Here is a 22,384-nt window from a genome sequence, read left to right on the forward strand (position 1 = left end):
ACTGCACCCCCTGGTCCAAGATGATCCTTCGGGGTACTCCATGCAATCTGGCCAGCCTCCGAGCAGACGGTAACCCTTTGCATGGCACAAAGTGCGCCTGCTTGGAGAAAAGATTGATCACGGTCCAAATAACATTGTAGCCACGGCTCTCTGGCAACTCAACAATGAAATCCATCGCAATGTCCTCCCAGGGCCTGGTAGGATCCACCACTGGTTGTAACAACCCAAAGGGCTTCCCCATATGGGGCTTTGCGGTGGCACAGACGTGGCACCTCCTAACGTAGGTCTCTATATCTGCCTTCATTCACGGCCACCAGAACTGCTGCCTTGCCAGATGTAGGGTCTTCAGGAACCCGAAGTGCCCCACTTGTTTTGCATCATGGCACCATTGAAGCACCCCCTGCCGCATTGTTTGTGGGATATAGAGTTTATCACCATACCAGGCCAGGCCATCCCGTCTCGTCAACAGGTTCAGATGGTCCTTTAACCAGGGATCGTCCTGGAGCACTGTTTGCAGTTCTGCCAGTAAGGGGGCAACATTGCCTATACCACCTCCTCCCTCTTGCTATTATATTGAGGCAGTCTCAACAGGGCGTCGGCCAAGAAGTTCTTTGCCCCTGGTACATACTTCAGCTGGAAACGGAACCTCTGGAAGTACTGCACCCATTGAATGTGTTTAGGGGACAGGAGTCTTGGTGTCTGCAGTACTCCCAGGTTCTTGTGGTCCGTCCATACTTCAAACGGTTCCTTCACCCCCTCCAGGTGTCGCCACATCGCGAGCACCCACCATAGGGCGAACGCCTCCTTCTCCCAGATGGCCCATACATGTTCAGTGTCTGTCAGCTTCCTCGACGTGTAGGCACAGGGTTGCAGGGAGCCATGGCTGTTCCTCTGGAGTAAAACAGCCCCGACTGCAACATCGCTGGCATCAACCTGCACCACAAACGGTATGTCAGGGTCTGGGTGGAGCAGGAACGGCTCCCTCGCGAACAAAGCCTTCAGGGTCTCAAAGGATTGCTGACATGCTGTAGTACGTAACAGGTCTGTAAGGGGCAAAGCTATTGCAGCAAAGGATGGGATGAATTGCTGATAGAAACTGGCAAACCCCAGGAAGCTCTGCAGCTGACAGCAGGTCTTTGGTGCCTGCCACTCTAGAACAGCCTTGACTTTATTGGGGTCCATCTCCACCCCTGCCCCTGATATCCGGTAGCCCAGGTAGTCCAATTGGGTCTGGTGAAACTCGCACTTGGGCAGTTTCATGAATAACTGGGCTTTTAACAGTTTTTTTAACACCTGTCTCACCAACTCGACGTGTTCTTCCATGGTGGTGATATAGATGAGAATATCATCTAGGTACACAAGCACCCCGCAGTACAGGTGTTCATGCAACACTTCATTAATGAGTTGCATGAATACCGCGGGGGCCACCTGCCAGATAGGCCAGGAGGTCCTTCATCAGAGGGAGGGGATACAGATGTTTGACACATACCCCGTTTATGCCCCAGAAGTCCACACACAAATGAAGGGAACCATCCTTCTTCTCCTTGAACAAGACTGGCACGTGAACGTGCCGGCTGGATGAAACTCCTGACCAGGTTCTGATCGATCTAGTGACACAGCTCTTCCATCCCCCATTGGTGTCATCGCATACATATGGGGCTTAGGCAGCTTTGCCCCGGCACCATGTCAATGGCGCAGTCAGTTGGCTGGTGGGGTGGCAGAACGTCGCATTTTCGTTCATCAAACACCTTGGCGAGGTCGGCGTACACGTCCGGGAAGTGGTCTTCCTGCCCTGTGCTGACCTGGCTTGCCCTTGCCCCCCTATTGTTTCCCTCGGACTCCCTGGGGCCTTGGGATGGTGGCTGGGGACCTACCCCGATGCATAAGTTGCAGCAACCACCTTCCCACCAAACTGTTGGGCCCCACTTATGCCGCCATGCGAGCCCCAGAATTACTGCCTCGGTCATGGATGGAACTACAATAAACTGGAGGACCTCCCAATGGGCCCCCATCTCCATTCATATGGGCTCTGTTACGAGAGTAACTGGAGCCCCCCCAAGAGGGACCCATCCACCTGTTCAAACCGGATTGGGGTAGTCAATTGCCTTACTCTGATCCCAACTTTGGCTACCACCTCCTTACTGATGAGGGAGCGGGTACAACCAGAGTTGATTAGAGCCCTGTACGTCCCCCAGTGACCCGTCTGCAGGCTTGTTAGGGCGATAGGAATGGCAAAGGGGCATACCAGCTCATTCACAATGGGGTCCTCGGCTAAGTCGCCTGCACTGTCATAGGCCACCAGCTGATATCTGGTGGCCGATGTTGCCTCTTCCCCTGTCTGAGATGGTCATTTGGGAGTCTCCCCTTCTGATTGGTGCACTGCCCATGACCATTCCACGACCTTCTTTGGTGTGGTACCGGCTGCTCCAGAGGTCAGTGGGATACCACGTGGCACAGGAACCGGACACTCCACCGCCTGATTCCCTGGTTGGTTGCAGCGAAAACACCGAAATGGTGAATGAGGTGGTGGGTCAGAGGGCCCCAGTACCGAAGGCCGGGTCTTCCGTCCGTCATCCCTGGATCTCTCAACCACCCTTTGGGGCATGGGTGGGTCCTCCATTCTTCCCTGGAATTCCTGCAGCCCCGTATCCAGTTCGACCACCACCTGGAACCAGTCCTGGAGTCAGTTCGAAATGCCCAACGACACATGCCTGACATAGGGCCCCATCCAGACCCGCCCAGAAGTTATGAATCAGGAGATGTTCCAGCCATAATTGTAGTCTGCCGGCCACTCAGAACTCACAAGTCTAGTCCACAACGGGTTGACCCCGCTGTTTCAGTGCCACTACCTCCGCCTTGGCCCGCTGGACCCAGGAGACATCCTCGAACCTGGACTGTAGCGCTTCGAGGAACAAGCCCATGCCAGTCAGCTCCCTTGTATGGTCGCTGTAGAGGTCCACTGCCCAAGCCGCTGCCTCGCCCTGTAGGCTGGCCATCACCGCCACCACCATCGCCCACTGGGACGGATAGGATTGGATCCAGGTGGCTGATAACGTGGCTGATGAACATTGCTAGACGGTCTGGGTTCCCGTCAAATGACATCGGTATCAGCGGTGGACCCCAAGCCAACCCTGAGCCCCATGGCTCCACAGGTGGCCCTGCTCCTCACAGGGCATCATCCGCAGGGGAGAAACATCGGTCACTGGGGCCTGCCATCTGCCAGTCCAGAGCCTCAGATGGCCTTGCTGTTTGCCTGGTGGGCACTCCATCCGCCAATGGCCTTCCCTCCTATCCAGACCAGGATTGAGCCACCGAGACATTCAAGGCAGGACCTCCCGCCTGAGGAATACCAAGACTAGGGAAAACCTGGAACCTCAGGCTGGCCAGACGGAAACGAGGCGGCTCCGACCGAACCAGCTCTGTTTCAACACAAGACCATGGTGCCATTTCATGACCGGCCTCTGGCCCTGACCAAGAGAGGGGCCCCCAGTACCCCACCTTGCCGAACCGGTCCTGGAGGATGTCCATTGTCTGCCGTCCGGGCGCCGTGGAGTAGCTCCACTCCTCATTGTCCTCCTCCGTGAGGCGCCTTTCCCTCCATTCCCAACATTCTGTTAGAGACACACACCCCCGGCACTCAGTGTATGTGCCCGACAAGGATCTGGGCGGGCAAGCGCAGGGCTAAACCACCATTCCCCCCCCAGGGGCTGGGTCCCCTGCCTCCTGGGAGTCACTCACCTTAGACCTCACCGAGGCCTATCACATGGGTATGTTGCAGTTGAAGTGGATGAAAGGTGTACTTCTCAGCTTGCTGTTCTAAAAATTACACAACGTGCCCAAGAATTCAGAGTTATCTGACAGACTTCCATAACAAGAAAAAAAGTCATAATATCCAAGAGATGGGAAGTAGGGAGCCAACCATTGTTCAACAGGTAGAGTTGAGAGCAGTTAACCCAAAGCTCTTTTGGAGATTTTTGCCCTGGGTAGAAGGCAAATAGACCTCTAGAAAGGCAGGATTTCCAGAGAACAAGCAGAAGAGCTGTATGGTGTCCATTCTCACTTATAATATAAAAGCACGTTCCTTGCATGGCTTGTTTCAATAAGGTTTTCAAAGATTTCATAGAGAATCTCTGATGTGAAAAGATTTCTGTATATCCTATTTTCTGTATGTATAAATATAAGCAAGTAGATGTGAACCTTAATACATATTAGATTGACTTTTTTACTGAAAGGGAAAACTGCCACCTTGAGGCATCCAGAAGATTGAAAGTTTTATGCAAAGTGACAAAGGCGGCATTATGCAGAAAGTTCTACCCCTTTTGTATATGGATAAATTTCAAAATGAACACACAAAATGAGTAGGGCTTGTGATGCAACATCATGAAGTTGCTCTTATCGTTTGACCTCTTCTCTGAATCTCTGTGAGCTCTGAACTTAACCTATTTTATGTATATATATAAAATGAATAAATTAGTTGGGAAGGAAAAGCTAAATCTGAAAAAGTCAGTAGTGTAGTCCCCAAATTGGTACCTTCCAGTCGTTTCAATTACAACAACCACAATTCCCAGCAAATGCACCCAGGGAGCACTAATTTGGGGAAGGATTAACTTAAATAAAGTGGTCAGTATTAATTTCCAAGGGTCAATGGGACTATCCAAGGATCAATAAATGCCCGGGGGAGAATAGGGCAGTGGTGGCGAACCTATAGCATGCATGCCAGAGGCAGCACTCAGAGCCCTCTCTGTGGACACGTGCGCTGTCGCCCCAGCCCAGCCTCTCCCTGCAGCCTCCTACCTTCCCAGCAGCCCCCCTGGAGGAGAGTTGCCCCCGGGCGCGGCCAGCGTGGAGCAGCGCAGCCAAGGACATGGCAGCAGGGACAAGGCTTTGCCCTCGTGCGCAGATGATGCTGCGGGGCATGGGCGGAAGGCGTGGCCACTATGGCGCTGCTGGGCCACCTGGCGATTTGCGGCTGGCCGTGGAGGTGGTGGGTGGCCCTGTGGACGAGGCAGGGTGGGGGTGGGGGCAGACTGGGTGGGGGCGGTTTGGGGGTACTCAGTCTCTAAAAGGTTCGCCATCACTGGAGTAGGGAGTCAGTAAATAGCTGGAGGGGGGAAATCAATAAATCATAGGTTAATTGGGCGGGGGCTCTGTACAGCTCCATGCCAGCTCCTAGTCCTGAAGATAAATGAGCTACCAGTAAGATAGAATTACACCGGATTGGATGGTCAGCCACCTGTGGGAACAGCTTTGAGTTGTCTCCTTATTTTATTTTATTTTATTTAATCAATATGCCACCCATTTCACTATCCAAAATTCTGGGCATACAAATCTTACGAATCATATGAATCTTCTCTATTACATCACTAGCTACCATCAGCATGGGGCACCCCCATCACGCCTCAAGCCAACCAGCAGAGCCAAATTTTGTAGGGCTTGTTGAGTTGAAGAGTTTGGGAGATCTCTGTCTTGAATGACCATTTTATCCAGTTTAGCACCTCATTTAGACACACATACCATTTTTTTGTTCCCTCCTACAGCAATATAAAATTGATGTGTACGTGTGTAGTGCTGACTTAGTCACTCTTGACATTATATTTTCTGCTTAGTTTTGCACTTTAATGGACACTGATTCATCTGATCATTAAAAAAAAGTGTATGCGGAATTTCCGTGCTTTAAAACAGCCTTGATTTTGGATTCTGAATGTACCAGAATCTGAGGACTTTTTTTTTCATTAAATGGTAAATTAAAGTAAACGCTTTGTCTATTAGTGGCTTCTGAGGCTGGGCTGCAAAAACGCGAGCGAGCACGAAACGGCAGCAAGGAGCTATCGAAACAAGTGTTTCGCGGTTATCGCGTGGGCGCCCGATTATTGCAGTCCGACACTCGGATTCGCTTTATGGATTAGCGGGTGACAGCCCTAACTACTCACATGCTCTCGGTTCTCAGGAATATTTATTTTTACACGGACGCCAAAGAAAAGAATGGAAGGATTTGGATAATAATAAAAAAAATAGCTCGCCAGTTCCACACCTTTCAGAGTCTCTTAAAACTGATTTAGATTTAGACCGCATTGATTAGAAGGGATCGGAACGCTTTTTTCTTAGGCGGGCCTTCGTTCCCAGAGGATGATGGGAATTAAAGTCCTTCTTGTGCCACTTTCCAGCACCTGACGGTACCAGCGCTCCCACACTGAACTACAGTTTCCATAGAGTTGCGGCACAGCGGCGAATCATATCCGGGTGGCAGGAAATGACACTTCTCCCCCATCTCTTCCCTCCCCCCCTCCCTCTCGTTCATTTTGCAGCTGCCCGATTTTCGAGGCAGAGAAAAGACCATTCTGCCCCTAGAGCAGGAGGAGGTGAGGAGTCTCGCTCTTTGCCCCTCCTGCGCAGGGAACAATGGAACCGTCTGAAGTTCGGGGCAAGGAAGACACCTGGCGGGGTTTCTGATCGGGGACCTGCAGTCTTATCCCGCCAGCCTTTTCCCCATCCTCTTCGGCCGTGGATTTGCTTCGTCGCTCCAGAAAGCCTCTTGAATGTGTGTGTGTCTGTGTCTGTGTGTGTGTAAAATTGCCGGTCTTCTTCGCTAGTTTACAACAGCCCCTTAGAACTCATGCCGCCACCGCCTCCTTCTCCTTTGGAACTCACTGCCTCTTGATTGCTCGCGCAAAAAGTTCTTCGAAGAGAAGAGCAGCGGAAAGGAGAATCATGGTCCTTACGCATCAAGTATTGGGGTTTGCGCCCCTTTCTTTCCTACCCTCTTTCGTGCTCGCTGATCGGTAGGTGGCCGGTTGCCCCTGCTCCTTCCCTGCCTGCTCACTTCCGTGTAGCCGGTGGGGATGTCGCGATTGCCTCCTCCTTCCTCTGTCTTCTTCACACGGTCAGGGAGATCGAAACCGTCCTAGATCTTCACAGACGCAGGGAAGATGTTGCAAAGTATTGGCCTGACTCTCCTCGTCATCGTGGCTACCTTGTTTTTTGTCTTGCTGTTCATGCTCTGTGGTGAGTAATGTTGCTAAATTAGCTAGTTGCTGAAGACTCAAGTCTGGTAAATGTTGTGGTGGAAGTGAAGCATACCAATTAATTTAATCGTGCATTTATGGCGATGGTCTTTAGATGTAAAGGAACATTGTTAATTTAGTGGCAAGGGCCCCAAATAGTGTGGCATAAAGAAGTCATGTTCCAGGCTATTTCTAAATACCTTTGTGTCGTTATTTAACAGACTTCTTCAATCTGCTGCCCTCTAGCTGTGTTTCAAGTACAGCTCTTTTCATTCAGTTGAGAGTTTGCTTTGACAGTTGGATGTTTCTTGCCCAGGGCTGTATGAAATAATTTATTTTCTTCTGTTACTTAGCTCTACTCAGGGAATTTTTAATGCAAAAAAACCTGTTTCACCTGGGCAACACTAGCATGATTGTGCATGGCATTGGACATATGTTGATGGAAATCCAGAATGAAGTCGTGTGGGCTGCCATTCCTATTATACACCTCACTTTGCCTCTGAAAAGATGCCAGCCACAGCTGTTGGCAAAAGGTCAGAACAAAATAGAACTACACCACAGCCATATCCCAAGAGCTCATCACTGCTTCACTGATCTAAAAGCCTGCACTACAAATCCTAAATGTTTATGGGTTTTTACGTAGGAGACAATAAAGCCAGCGTTAAATCACATATATAAATTATGTGACTTAAGAGGAGTTATTTCTTGGAGAAGGGGGAGGGAGAGAAGTCACTAATGGGACCGTATGTGCCTTTGCATTAATGTGAAGTTAGACCATGGAATCAGATATGATCTGTTCGTTGATGATATGGAGTTGAGGGAAGGCTTATATAAAATATGCAGATGATACATTTTGATATATTCAACCTTTATCAATATGTATATCTCTGTCCTCTTTCTGTGTCTCAATATGTATCCCCTTTCATCTCTTTCACCAACTTCTCTTCCAAGGATGAAGGAAGGGTTTCCTTAAAAAATATATTTATTAATGACCTTCTGAAAAAATTAAGATGAAGTTAACGGGAACTTCCACTAGAGTTTGGTAGTCTAGTTGTGTATTAAGAGTAATAGACTGCTCATCCTGGGATTTGCTCTTCCCACACATCTGGAGGTTGGAAAGGTTGATGAAATGATAACGTGTTGTCATTACACTGAGTTATACTAAAAGAGTTAAACTAAGTCAAGGCATATTTTGCTAAATAAGCTTCAAATGACTGGGTATATACAATACGCTAATCCAAAACCAAATAAATGGGATGTATGCTGATGGGATACCTTCCCCATCCAGAAGATCAGTTCTCTGAATAAAAGGCATGTCTGGGCCTGCTTCGTCCAAATTCATATGCTCACTGATTTTCCTATGACTCAGCTAAACTTTTAGTGTTGGAAACAACTGGAAGATTTCTAATCAGATCATCCAGGATCCTGATTGGCTAGTTTTGTGTTTCCTTCCTTTGATGCTATTCTCAGCCCCCTTAGCATCTCCCCTCCTGATTAATTGCCTGATTTTCAGATGACTAAATAGGAAAGCCCAGATCCTGCTGTAAAGTTCCAGAGAACAATTACCTGATAAGCTTTATTTAGCAGAGTTTGTTTTGTTTTAAATTGCAGCTTGCCATTTCTGATTCCTTTCTGCTGGATATTGAATTGGGTGTCGGAGTTACCTTTTTTCCCCTCCTAGCCTACGATATGATCTTACCCATGTGCCTGGTGCAAACGGTTAACTGATTCTCAAGGAGTGACAAGAAAACCTAGAAGGAAAGTGTCCTTCTCTAGACTTGTAAGACTTTTAAGTCCAATTCTCACGTGTTCTGTCCAAGGATTCTGCCCGATTGTTGTAACAGCAGTGGTTTAGTGAAGTTTCAGCAAGTTGGCTTTGATTCCTGGAGAGTGGATAGAGAAATCCTTGCTTTCTTGGAGTTGTCATGTCAGCAATAATCATATCTTTTCTATGAACATTCTGATCATTATTTTTTTTATCCCACCCATCCACCTTATCTGTTGCTTTTCTCTTCCCCCAATTTTGCCAAGAATAATATTCTTTCTAGATTCTCATCGGGTCTTAGCCAGTCTGGTGTAGTGGTTAAGGCATCGGGCTAGAAACCAGAAGGCCATGAGTTCAAGTGTTGCCTTCGTCACAAAGCCAGCTGTGTAACCTTGAGCCAGTCTCTCCCTCTTAGCCTTAAGAAGCAAGCCATAGCAAACCATTTCTGAAAAACCTTGCCAAGGAAACTTCAGAGACTTGACTGGGCAGGCACATGGAGTCAGTACTGACTCAAAGGCACGAAAAACAAACATCCATTTACATCTCATGCCCAAAGTATGTGAGTTTATGTTTGCAAATCATTTCCTTAAAGGAACAATCTGTTTTTATATGAGCCAGGACTAATAGATTACTTCTTTTAGTACGTGGTGTTTTATTCATCTCCATGTAAGTCTCTAAATTTCGTGAAGTACAATAAGCTTGCGTAAAGAATTACTGCAGTTAATTTAGAAATGTGCAATTTATTTGCATCTTGCTTCTTTACTATATTACCAGTCTTTTCCTAGATCCCCAAATCTTGTTCTATATTTGTTGACGTAGAGTTGTTTTCACTTTATCTGCCATTTCTCCACAGTTTTATATAGTTGAATGGTTTTTTTTAATCTATGGCTGATGCTTTCCTATTTAGCAGCTGTTTCAATGACTGTCATACCTAATTTTTAATTTAGTTCCTGAATATATTTTTTTCTCTGCAAATGTTTCAGTTATTCTATAACCTTGTTTAATAAAGGTTTGGGTAAAGTTCCATCTTCCTTTAATCTCATTTGTTGGTATCAGATCTCTTCAGTGATTATTTTTGGAAGTTTGTATTTTAGCTATGGATTTTCCTTCTTAAAAGAAACCTGTCATGGTTTTTTTTTCTTATTATTCCATTTGTTCACACTCTTGACTGAGACCAGTGTCTTTTCTTGTTTGATATTGAAAGTTAGTGTTCAGCCGTCCTACATTCTTCTTGCCACTTGACTTTTTTCTTCTTGGAAAGTTTGGATAGATAGGTTTGGTTTGACTTTCACAGTATCTCATTTCTTATAGCTCATCAGGGTGACTTTCACACAAGCCTATGAAATATGTTCCTTACATTGATTTTATAATCTGACAATATGTTTCCCATGTTGTAGTTTATTTGCACGCCTGTTCCCTTTAATTTTCTGTACCTCACATATTTGACACCAGTAATTTGTTATCTCTTCCATAGATTGTACCTGGATGTGACAGAGCTAAATGGATTGTGTTTGTCTTCCGTTTCCTCTTGGTTTCAATGATGTCCAGGTTTAGAATCTGTGTTTTCTTACCTGGCAAGGATGAATGACCTTTGCATAATTCTAATCTGTCTCCTAATAATCGGGTTTTATCTGGTGCATATCTCTCTATGATTACAAATTCCTTCATTTCCCCAAATTCTGCATTTAGTGCTTCTTGCAGTTGGTCATAAAATTTACCAAGGCTTTCTTCTGTTGTGTCTCTTATAGGAGAACATGCATGTTGACATCCGTGTTCCCTAATAGTGATATATATATATATAGGAGCCAATCTTTTACTAGATTGTAGGCAAGTGCATTTTTAGCAATGCCTTTTGGGGGGGGCATTATTTATATTCTATCTCTTCTTCCAAGTTTGATCCTGGAGTTCCTTCTCCTAAGTGGAGAAGGTTGGTTGGTTTTCCTCGGACCTTTAGAAACCCCTATTGTGAATTGCTGTTAGCTTTCCTCCTTTGATCCCCATCAGCAAAAGTAAAGGTGTCTCTCTCAGGCTTAGTGGAGCTACTGAGTCTTCTACCAGGTTGTGAAGGTGATCTTTCACGAGTGACATCCATTTGAAATGGGGCCTGCTGGTCTATCCTACCTTGGAAGATCGGAGCTTCATGTGCCTCCTCACTTGTACTCGCTGGGGGATCACTCCAGATTCTGAAGTGGGTATAATTCTAATATAATGGGGATGAGTTAGAAAAAAATTGCCAGTGGGAATTACCGTACTTAACTGGGTCCATTGGGATAGTTTTGTTTCTTTTTTTTTTTGCTATTACCATAGAGTTATCTTTAATTGCACAATCGAGAGCTTTGATCCTTGTCAGGTCAAAGAAGAAAAGAACGCTAGCAAAAGAATAAAATGGAATAGTTAGAATTTATAATTTTGGAAGATAGAAAATATGAGCTTGATAAAAAATAAACACTGTGGAATACTCTCTTTGTTAATCCATTCCTACTTGGTTGACTAATCATGTCAACATTGCAGGATCTGAAGCTTCATATATACACCCTTGACCTTAATACCTTTTTGATGAATTCAGTTGTGAAACAGATACAGTTCTTTTACCTTGATATTTAATGTGACCTTCGGTTACTTCAGAATTGCCTCACTGGAGACTGAGGATTGCAAAACTACTTGGCAACTTGGCAATTGCATTAAATACTGAGCTAGAGCAACTGCATTTGGGAGGGCGGGGTGTTGTACAACCAGAGAGTACACAAAAAAAAAAATTACCCCAAGAAACTGTTCCCTTCTTGATCAAGCTGTGCTAAAAGGAACTGCCACTTTTTAAATCTTACAATAAATAAATAAAAGCCCAAAGCTCAAGGTTAATGTGGCTCTGGTAGATTAGAGCAGGGCTTTTCAACCGGTGGTATGCGTACCACCTGTGGTACATTGGCACCTGGCAGGTGGTATGCAACCATCCTAGAAAAGTGGTAGTGGGGGAGGGGAATGAGCTGATGGCAGCACCGCACAAGCCTCAGCGAGAGACAGCTGGAGCTGCAGGGCTGTCAGGGCTCAGCGGAAGTGCCAGGATCAGCGCTGCTTTCCAGCTGATCGGCACTTCTTCGGGGCTGTCAGGGCTCAGCAGAAGCGCCAGGATCAGCGCCGCTTTCCAGCTGATCGGCGCTTCTTCCAGAAGAAGCACAGCTGATCCTGGCGCATCTGCTGAGCCCAGAAGAAGCGTCGATCATCTGGATTCTAATAGGTTCTAATAGATTACCGGTCATTAAGTAGCATCAGAAACCTAAGGGCTACTGCTATCTAAACAGAGCAAGCGCTGCCAACCATGTCCTATTCTAAAATACTGAGCTGGCTCTTCCCGCTTGTCCCTTACACAACCACCCACGCTCCTCCACAGCAGCCGCTGGAGAAGGAGGAGGGAGAAGGCACTGGGGATGCCGGCCTGCCCAGATCTCCCACGCGGACGTGCCCGAGCTGAGAGGAGGTGCCGGCCTCTCGGAAAGCCGTTGGAGCGCTGGGGATTCTTTAATGATTCACCTTCCCAGGCACCAACCAACTGCAAAGCTGGATGGAGCCGGCTCTTTCCAGTAAGGAAAAGCGGTCCCGAATCTCCAGGAGATGCCCAGGATTTGAAAAAGAGCAAGGGCAAACATGTGAACTGACTTCATAGGAGGAGGCTCGGAAACACTAGCGCACATCTTGCTGAAGTACCTGGTAAAGAGACGCAGCTGCTCATTCGCCTTCTCAAAGAGAAGCCGCATCTCCGCTTCTGCCCCCCGAGCGGTGAATTACGTCTGGACACGATCGCAAACCGGCTCGTGTTCTACTACCGCCTTTTAAATTGCTAGACCTCAAGGCGCATGCGCCTTGTTCCCTTGGGAGTGACGTTGACTTGCCCAAATCTGGGACCGAAGGAGCGTTCCTTGTCTGGAGACGGGGCAAAGTGACTTTCTCGTCAGCTGCCGCCTAAGTTCCAGCCTTCGGGAATTACCTGATTACAGTATTGCAAAAAACAGTCCTTCACCCCACCCCTCTCAAATTATGTGACTCTCTAAAATTATGGCCAAAGGGTTAATGACTCCCTCAGACAGTTGAGGTAAACAATGTTCTTTGCGAATAAAATACCAACACAGAAATATACGACAGGCTTAAAAATAAAAATGCAAAAAGTACATGTTAATTTAGGAGCCTGCTTTAAAAAAAATTAAATACAAAATATAACAAAAACAATATAGTTATGATCAAATTGGAATTTGAAACCAATACTGTATCATTAAAATAATTTAACAATGGGGCACTCCATAACCTGGGAACAAAGGAGAAGTCCTCCTTTTTGAAGCATTAACATCGAACCTCAACTTTTTACCTTTCCATATTATTATAAACTAGCCATTTCTATAACAAAAAATCAGTCTAATCAGTAAAACCCAAAATTCCCTCCTCTTTTTTTTAAGTCATCAAATTTTTGACACCTTGCTAAACACTGGTGGTATTCGAATATTGTCATTTCCTAAAAGTGGTGCAATCTGTGAAAAGGTTGAAAAGCCCTGGATTAGAACAAAGCTCACGTAGTTAATGATAAGAGTTTCATCACAGGTTGTGCGGTAAAGTTTCCATACTTCGCTAATTACAAGGTTCCTTTATTCCTCCTTGTGATATTATCTTAGGTGATTCTTCTCAGATGCCAGCCTAGATTTGATTATAAGAACCAGAGTATATATTCAGCACAATTTGGTAACAGCATGTTTCTTAAGCCTGTTCAATTCTTATGGTAGACCAGGGGTCTTCAAACGTGGCCCCTTTATGACTTGTGAACTTCAACTCCCAGAATTCCTCAGCCAGCGTGCCTGGCTGAGGAATTCTGGGAGCTGAAGTCCAGAAGTCATAAAAGGGCCAAATTTGAAGATCCCTGTGGTAGACAGATCATTTGGAGTGTGTGTAGGAATAATGTTAATGGAAACATTTAAAAATAAAACAGGTGGATTACGGACATTTCCATCGATATACCAGATTTAAAATATGCCCAAAATAGATTGTAGTAGTGGTCTTAGATTGGAAATACACCACTGCATGCACCTTGAAATGACGCTGTCCAGGAAAATAGTCCACCGTTTGTTCTGCCGAATGTATAAATTGGCACAAGCTTTCTTTGAATAGTCTGAAAATCAAATGGTAAGTGATCATGATTCCATACATATGTTGCAACAATTGCAACATGCAGAGTGATTGGGAACAGAAGCTTGTATGGGTAACAATTACATGCTCTGTCCTGCAAACAGAGATGTTCACATGGGCTGGGTTTGTGCATTTCACTAAGGTACAAATCTTTATTTAGAAACCACAAATGATCTTTAGCCTAAGCCATGCAAGCCACATTATGACCGAGATGGTTAATGAAAGCTGTCACTCTTAAAATGCTTCTTATGAAGTAAAGAAGTAGACTAGATGATCAATTTAGTTACCCCCGTGCCATGTGTAACTTTTTCTCCCAATCCAAGGACAGTGACAGTCACTTTTTACCTAATTTGTTCAGCATATCACAAGCCTAACTAAAGCCCCATTTTACCCCAAACTTCCTCACGTGTTCTTCACAAGCTAAAATAACTACTCTAGAAAATGCCTTGCATGCCAACGCCCATCACCCACATGTTAGGAGGTATATTCTGCATACCGACACAAAGTTTTCAATAAATCAGTTAGGAATAGGAGACTAATACTGTGTTTTTGGATTTCTTGGCTCTTATACTGTCTATCCCTTTCACAATTTTAGTTGTCTTTCGTTTAGAGCCATAATGTTTACATCCTGATGAATACAGTTGACCTCTTGTTTTTTCCTTTATCCATCCCTCGTTACAAAATCTCTCTTTCATAGATTCCCAAATCCATGAGTGTTCAAAAATATGCAGATTTTTTTTTTTTTGAGATTCCAGGTCTCTTCATTGGGCAAGACTGAGCTGAAAATAAGTTGAGCATGGCAAACAGGAAAGGGATTTGATGTTATCAATGCCAAAAAGATAAACCCATTCTGCCCCTTTTCTTTAATCTTCTGATAACAGTAAAAGTTATTATTAATTGCTGTGTTTTTACTAAGGAGCGTAAGATGACATTCTTTCCACCCAAATAGCATTCAAAAAAGCCCAGGAGCATGGAACAGGCTGAAAGAATGGTGACTGGATGACCTTGTTGGTAGGAGACAATAACCCCGGGTGCAACTCATAGGCACCTGGTCTCTTTAGCAATTAAAGGTAAAGGTTCCCCCGCACATGCGTGCTAGTCGTTTCCAAATCTAGGGTCCAGTGCTCATCTCCATTTCAAAGCCAAAGAGCCAGTGTTTGTCCTAGGATCTCTCCGTGGTCATGTGGCCGGCATGACTAGACGCCAAAGGCGCACGGAACGCTGTTACCTTCCCACCGTAGTGGTCCCTATTTTTCTACTTGCATTTTTACGTGCTTTCGAACTGCTAGGTTGGCAGAAGCTGGAACGAGTAACAGGCGCTCACTCTGTTACGCGGCACTCGGGATTTGACCCGCCAAACTGCCGACCTTCTGATCGACAAGCTCAGCGTCCTAACCCACTGAGCCACCGCGTCCCTTTTCTTTAGCAATTGGGTCTTTGGAAATTATCTCAGTGATTCATAATTAGGGGCATTTTCATTCATTTCCCTCCTTTTAATGAGACTCTTTTCTTCATTGTCCCTCCTACCTCCCGACCCTTGTTGGATCATATTTGATAAAATAGCTATGTGATTAATGGAAAAAAGTTCGTTATACCTTGTCCCTAATGTCTGGTAGATAAAGGATGAGGTTTGTATTGGTATTTCCTGACTGGGTTCACCTGTCCACTAATGTAATAGATCAGAAAGAGTTAAATACGGGTGGTCCTTGACTTACGACCACAGCTGAGCCCAAAATTTCTGTAGCCAAGTGAGACGGCTAAGTGAATTTTGCCCCATTTTATGACCTTCCTTGCCACAGTTGTTAAGTGAATCACTGCAGTTGTTAAGTTAGGAACACGGTTGTTAAATGAATCTGGCTTTCCCCATTGACTTTGCTTATCAGAAGGTCACAAATGGGGGAATCGCATGACCCCGGGACACTGCAACCGTCATAAATATGAGTCAGTTATCAAGCGTCTGAATTTTGATCAGGTGACCATGGGGATGCTAGGACGGTTGCAAGTGTGAAAAACGGTCAAAGGTCACTTTTTCCAGTGATGTTGTAACTTCGAACTGTCACTAAATGGCCTGTTGTAAGCCAAGGACTACCTGTAAAGCTCAGGGAAACTTATTTTATTAGTTGGCTCATATAGAAAGTGTAGGCCAGGGATAGAGAGAAAGTAATCAATGCATAGGCAAGGTTTCTAGTCCACAGTAGATTTTTAGTTTTCTGTGTGTTTTCCAACCTAATGTTTTTTGTAACTTTACTAAGGATTGGCGTTTTTTAAATTGCCTGGGCGGTGTTATTTGTACACGAGTGTGGCATCAACTCCTTGTTCATATTGTGCTGTATATTCTGAATGGCTGTGGGGTGCAACACTTACATTCTTTTTTTTCCTGGCAACTCTCTAGGTTGGTGCGTGGTCTGGCAGCTCTTCCTATCCAAGTTTAAGTTCCTACGAGAGCTGATAGGAGACACGGGATCCCAGCCGGGGGAGAGTGCAGATGCAGAACCCGAAGCTGAACAGGATGTGCTCCTCACTCCGCAGAGAAGTAGGCAGAAATCTGCGCGTCAGCGAAGGGGGCCGGCCGAAGAAGCAAGCTAAAATGAAATGACCCGATGAGCAACGTTGGTTAAATGGTTTGCTTCTACCGATGTTGCTAAGCAAGAAAAACCAAACTGTTTCCAAAGAAGTGCAGACAACATTTTTTTAAAGCAAAATGGCAGTAGGGGAGAGAAGGAAAAGCAAAAGAAGCATCTTATGCTTTCTGAGCAGGTTTACGGAGAAGTGTTGTGTTAATTTTCTGTTCCTCACCGACTAGGCCTCGCTTTTGCACAAGGGTGAACACGATCAACTCAGTTGGCTACTGACATCTTTATAAGACTATCTCTAATAGCAATGGACCTTTGCTCTTTGTGTATCCATTTTGTATAGAAATGTGCTACTTTTATGTATAAACTCTGTGAATATTTCCAAGTGGTGTCACCCCACCCCACCCCCAGGATAAAACACATATTAGATCCATGTAGGGGCTCCATCAACCAAGTTAAACATAACCAGGAAATGAAATTTGGCATTCGGTTGTATGTCTGTTTTCAAGCTTCTTTAAAAATGAAAACATTTTGCCAGATTAGTGCATAACTGTAAATGTTTAGGGAAATCCCTTCTGTTTTCCCTTAATATAGAGAAGAGGAGCATCTGTTACAAATCCTCATTTGATATCATTTTTTTTTAAAGAAACCAACCAGTTGGCTTTAAAATGGACCTTTTTTCCCTCTGGTTTGCCTTTTCTTTTTTTGCACCAAAAATCAGCTGAAAATAATTACGGAACTCCGATGTAGCTCCAGGGATTATATTTTATTACAGTCTCACTGTTGTGCTAAATGGTTTGACCAAGAACTTTGTAATTAGTGTCGTTCTTCCAACTGTCCCTTTAAGAGCCACACCTGATGAACATTCACCGTCTGCTTGAATTATGTGTACAGCAGCCCAGATAGTAGCATCAAAGTTGTAGCCAAAAACTGAACTAGAAGACATGCCGACTTTGAACTTTGAATTGGTGCTAAAGAAGAATGATCATGATTATGACACCTCCAAGAACGCTTTACCTGGTTTCTCCTTGGGGCACTTTTGTTTGATGTTCTTGATGCTGTGCTCCGCATTTTTTTAAATTTTGCTCAGCAGAAGCTGTAGAAAAAGCTCTTAATAGTTCACAGTTGCTAAAAGCAAACTCTCCTGATGAGAATAGCTCTTTTGACCTTTGGAGGCTTAAACGTGGATGAAGAACTTGGTTGATTTTATTTATTATCTGGTAGCCATTGAGTAAGTAAATGGCTTTTAAAGATCTGTACAGTATTGAGAAGCTCACGAGTGGATTTGTAGCTTTTCCTCTTCCTCCACATGACATCCTACCATTCAGTTGTATGCAGTGGTTGCCTTATTGTTCGTCTTTTTGTCGCTGCTGTTGTTCTTTGCAGCGTATATCAAACAGGGTTTAGGGTTGCTTGTAATATTTCTCAAGTGGGCTTTTGCCCTTAAAAAAATTAACATGCAATGCTCCATCCTTGAATACAAGATCTTACCGATAAACATCTGTTTGTTTGTTTTTTTTAAAAAACCACTTCTAGCTGTACATGGTAGAAGCAAGTACTTGAAATAATGCCAATTGTATTCAGAGTAATCGGACTCAGGTTTTCTCACTTACCACAGACACAATATTTGCCTTACAGGATTTACATCCTGACATGACAGGCTTAATAATGTCAGGGTTTGGTTTTTTTTCATGCACCTCAAAAATAGTTTTAGGTACCATTTCTGTTTATCAAAACAAATAACCCATCTTTACTCCTCCTGGAATAAAGTTTGCAAATGTGAATTTTGGGATTCTAATCCGATGGGACAGAGAGTTGTAACTAGGCAGAGGTGGTCCCTCAAATATCTCAGTCCCATGCCATCTAGAGTTAGGATTACTTGTTTAAGTGTGAAGGTTTTCTTTCATTCAGTAAAGTAAGTAGAATATGTTGGGGAAGCTTTTTTTGTGTGTGCTTGTTGAAAGGGAAACCAGGAAGTCACTTCTTCCTGGCATTATGAGTTATAGCTAACACTGTCCCACAAGTGATGCTGCTGATACAACTTTGGTACGAATAATGCTGCTTCCCAGAATGTAGCACTGTTTTAACTACATTTGCACATTATATGTATGCTTGATACAGTTCCAAGTCTTTTCCGAATTATATAACAAGTAATCTGTCAGTTTCTGTCTACATAATCTTTTGTCGTTTGGTGATGTATGGCCATTTTTTACAAAATTTAAAAAGTCACAAGTTTGATTCACAGGTATGTCCTACTAGTGAACTTTGATGAGCTCATTAAAGGAGAAGGCTCTAGGGACATTGATGAAGGACTTTAGTTTTCTTGATGCCAAATTGATGAACGGGTGACATCTGGGACATCTCCAGGGCAGGACAGAAAAGTAAAAATGGTGGCCGCAACTATATAATCAAACTCTTTCCCCTTTTTATTTGTATCGTGGGGCTTCACATGGTACAGTCACTCTACCATCTTGGATATGAGATTAAAACACAGATCAGATAATAGTAAAAACACTCTTGCATTTTACATATGTCGTTCCCATCCTAGAATTTGGGGAGTGAGGGAGGATGGACGGTTTCAACATTTGATAAAATAAATTAAAAATGTACTAGGTTACTGCTTGAGCACTTGTGTGTCAGTTTTACCTAATTAAGTAGAACTGGGCCAGTCATTTGCCCCAAAGCTAAAGTTATTTACTGTGTTAATGGTGAAGCTGTGGTTTGGTCCATTTCAATGTATTCTTTCAGCTAATCATGGAATGCAAGATGTTAACGCAAACTAAAATATGTGTATTTGTATAGTTTGAGAAAACAGAATTTTAGCAATGTAATTGAAAGGATCTTATTAAAAAAATGGATTTTCCAAGAATAAACCTATATGTGTGAATGTTAGACCCAGCTTTATCTTATGTGATTTTATGATTGATGCAATGCAGTCCTATGCAATCTTATTCAGATTTCAGTGATGCTTAGTGGCAAATCTGTGTGTGCTAGACAGTGGCCATTATCCAGTTTATTTGCAGTCTCTTTCTACCTGGGAAATAGCATCAAATTTAGGAATTGATTATGACAAGCAGCAATGGCACCATTTTGTATATGAAACACACAGACTGACACTTTTATGTTTTGAGTTTTGCCATTTCTGAAATGGCCCTTAGCCTCAAGTTTCAGCTGAGCATTAAAAAAAATAGCTAAAACATTTTAGCTGTCCATGAACACTTCAGAATGTAAACCCTGGATTTAAATATGCATTGAAAATATGTGTTGTGATTCAGGGTCAGCCTGTGGGTTCGGCAGTTGGGTCGGACGACTCAGAGGAGGAGGAGGGGGGTGTTGAAGAGCTTGCTGAGGGGGTTGAAGATCTTGCTGATGAGAGCCCTCAGCCAGGCCCCTCCCACCTGGTCACGACGGAGACCCAGCTGTGTGAGCCTGACAGCGTGGATGAAGATGACCCACAGCTGGCCCTGTTCAAGGACGCCCGACGCAGGAGGCAGTCAATCAGGAGTAAACAGGAAGGCAATGGGGCACCTCGGAAGGAGGCAGAGAGAAGCCACGCCCTGAACTGTATAAAAGGGGAATGCGTGGGAGGGCTGGTTTGCTGAAGGCAACTGCTTGATTAGTTCCTGTTTCATAGCTCCTGTTTCATGGTTGGTGTCTTGTTTTGCTCTGTTTTATCTTAATAAATTTGGCAGGCTTAGTTCCAGCCTCTTGCCGTTTGTAAAGGGGTTGTCCCTGCCTTTTCTGCAGGGCCGGTAGCAGGCTGGTACAGAACAATATGTATTTATATTGCTAAGTTTTTAGAACTGCAGTAATCAGTGAATCAACTGCATATTGATCTGTAGTCTATGGTGAAAAAAACCAAGCGTGCAGACATTTCTTATACAGATAGTCATCAACTTACAATAGTTCATTTACTGACTGTTCAAAGTTACAGCTGCACTGAAAAAAGTGGCTCATGACAGTTTTTCACACTTAATGACAGTTGCACCATCCTCATGGTCATGATCAAAATTCAGATGTTTGGCAAGTGACTCATATTTATGACCATTGCAGTGTCCCAGGGTCATGTGATCCCCTTTTGTGACTTCCTGACAAGCAAAGTCAATGGGGAAGCCAGATTCACTTAACAACTGTGTTACTAGCTTAACAACTATAATGATTCACTTAACAACTGTGGCAAGAAAAAGTGAATTTTGCCCCATTTTATAACTGAACAAATGTCTCACTTTGCAACAGATATGTTGGACTCAGTTGTGTCATAAGTCGAGGACTGCCTGCATATGAAATAAGAGAAGAGCTGCTGAGAACACTCAAACAAGCACATACATCTAGCTGAAGATCAAAAAGCCAACTGCAATTAGAATAATAATTAGGGTGGCTGCATTCTAATAGGTATATTATTTTTCTAGGCAGATCACCTTTTTAGATTCATTTGCTTGTAAACAGCACATCTGTCACTACTGTGGTACAATTATTAGAGGTCATATTGCAGAAATGGAGTGGTTGTTCACATGAAAGTCCCATTTATCATTTATTCAAAGCTATTATCAGCATTTTGAGAAGCCTTATAATGAATATATACACCCTGGCCACTTAGAGTGGACAAGGAACCAACAAGGAAACAGTTTATCCCAATGTGTGTTCCATTCTTGGACAAATTCATCATTACAGCATTCAGCTTTTTCTATGCTCGTTGGTATATGAAAAAAAACCCTTTACTAATTGCTCTTACGCTTTCTATATTCATCATGTTAATTATTTTTGTTTCTTTATTTAAACTGATTCCATTAAAACATGACAAATAAAATGTAAATAAGCCAACTGGTTGTAAATGGCCTTCTTTCTGCATGCCTATTATAACTGCATCCACTGTCAAAGATTTAGAATCAAGCATGAAATCACCCAACAGACTTTTAATCACCAGCAAATGAGAAGAATTATTATTAATCTTTAAAAGGCTGAGGTGCTAACAGAATAAAAGTTTATGAATTGTTGCAGCTTGGAGTTGAGGGGGTCTTGCTTATAATTGGATGTAATTTTGATTTGGTATAGTGCGACATAAAAGGGAGCAAAGGATCAAACCTAAACAGGTGATAGGAAATGAAGTATATCTGGTAAATATTTGTTTTAGCTGCTATTTCAAATGACAGTCTTGTATGGGCCTCTGTGAGGCACAGCCAAAGCTCTTGAAAAGACATGCGTTCAGAAATTTATGAGTAACTTGGAATTCTCAATGGCTAAACTGAATTTCTTCTAAGGCAATTGTAAATTTTAAATGCTGAAACCATAGAAGACTTAATATCTTTATCTTGAGTAATTTGCTGCAAGAACATAGTTGTTGCCCTTATAACATGCAAATGTAATTTAGGAGCAGACCCTAAGCTACTGAGGACATTTATCCAAAACCAGAACTTTGGGCTTATTTATTTACTATATCTGTTACCTCTCTAATATTATGAAATTGTGGTGTATATACAGTATACATTATAGTACAGAGTAAACAAACCAAAGATGATACAAATAATAAAATGATCAGATAAAAGCAAATTAAAGGTTTGTTTCCCAGAGCAAGGCTCTGGACAAAGCTTCTGCACACCACCATTGAGAAATGATTACTTCTGTTCATGCATACACTCTATAAGATTCAAAATTCGTTGCAGCATGCAAGGCTGCTATACCAATGAGATTCCAACTCACAGAGAACTGAGGTAGAGATGGATCTTAGTCCCTTCTCTGTTTAATTTGTATATAAATTCACTCATGGCCAGATGAATTCATTTAAACACCACCCATCCACCAAAATTAGCAAACAGGCATATCGCTACCTTGTTACATGCAGATACACAATACTTCTGTCACAAACATTAAACCACGTATTG

The 22,384-nt window shown here is 43.7% G+C and overlaps 1 protein-coding gene across 1 annotated transcript; it reads left to right on the top strand.

The window, feature by feature from the left end:
- The first annotated feature begins 6,316 nt into the window (after positions 1-6,316).
- Positions 6,317-19,614, top strand: SMIM13 (small integral membrane protein 13). Its single transcript, XM_081324282.1, has 2 exons — positions 6,317-7,002; positions 16,325-19,614. Exons 1-2 carry the CDS (start codon positions 6,927-6,929, stop codon positions 16,516-16,518), a joined length of 270 nt encoding a protein of 89 aa, XP_081180408.1. The 5' UTR covers positions 6,317-6,926; the 3' UTR covers positions 16,519-19,614.
- Positions 19,615-22,384: the final 2,770 nt, after the last annotated feature.

Source organism: Vipera berus (assembly GCF_964194415.1).
Source record: "Vipera berus genome assembly, chromosome: 3".
Lineage (NCBI taxonomy): Eukaryota > Metazoa > Chordata > Lepidosauria > Squamata > Viperidae > Vipera > Vipera berus.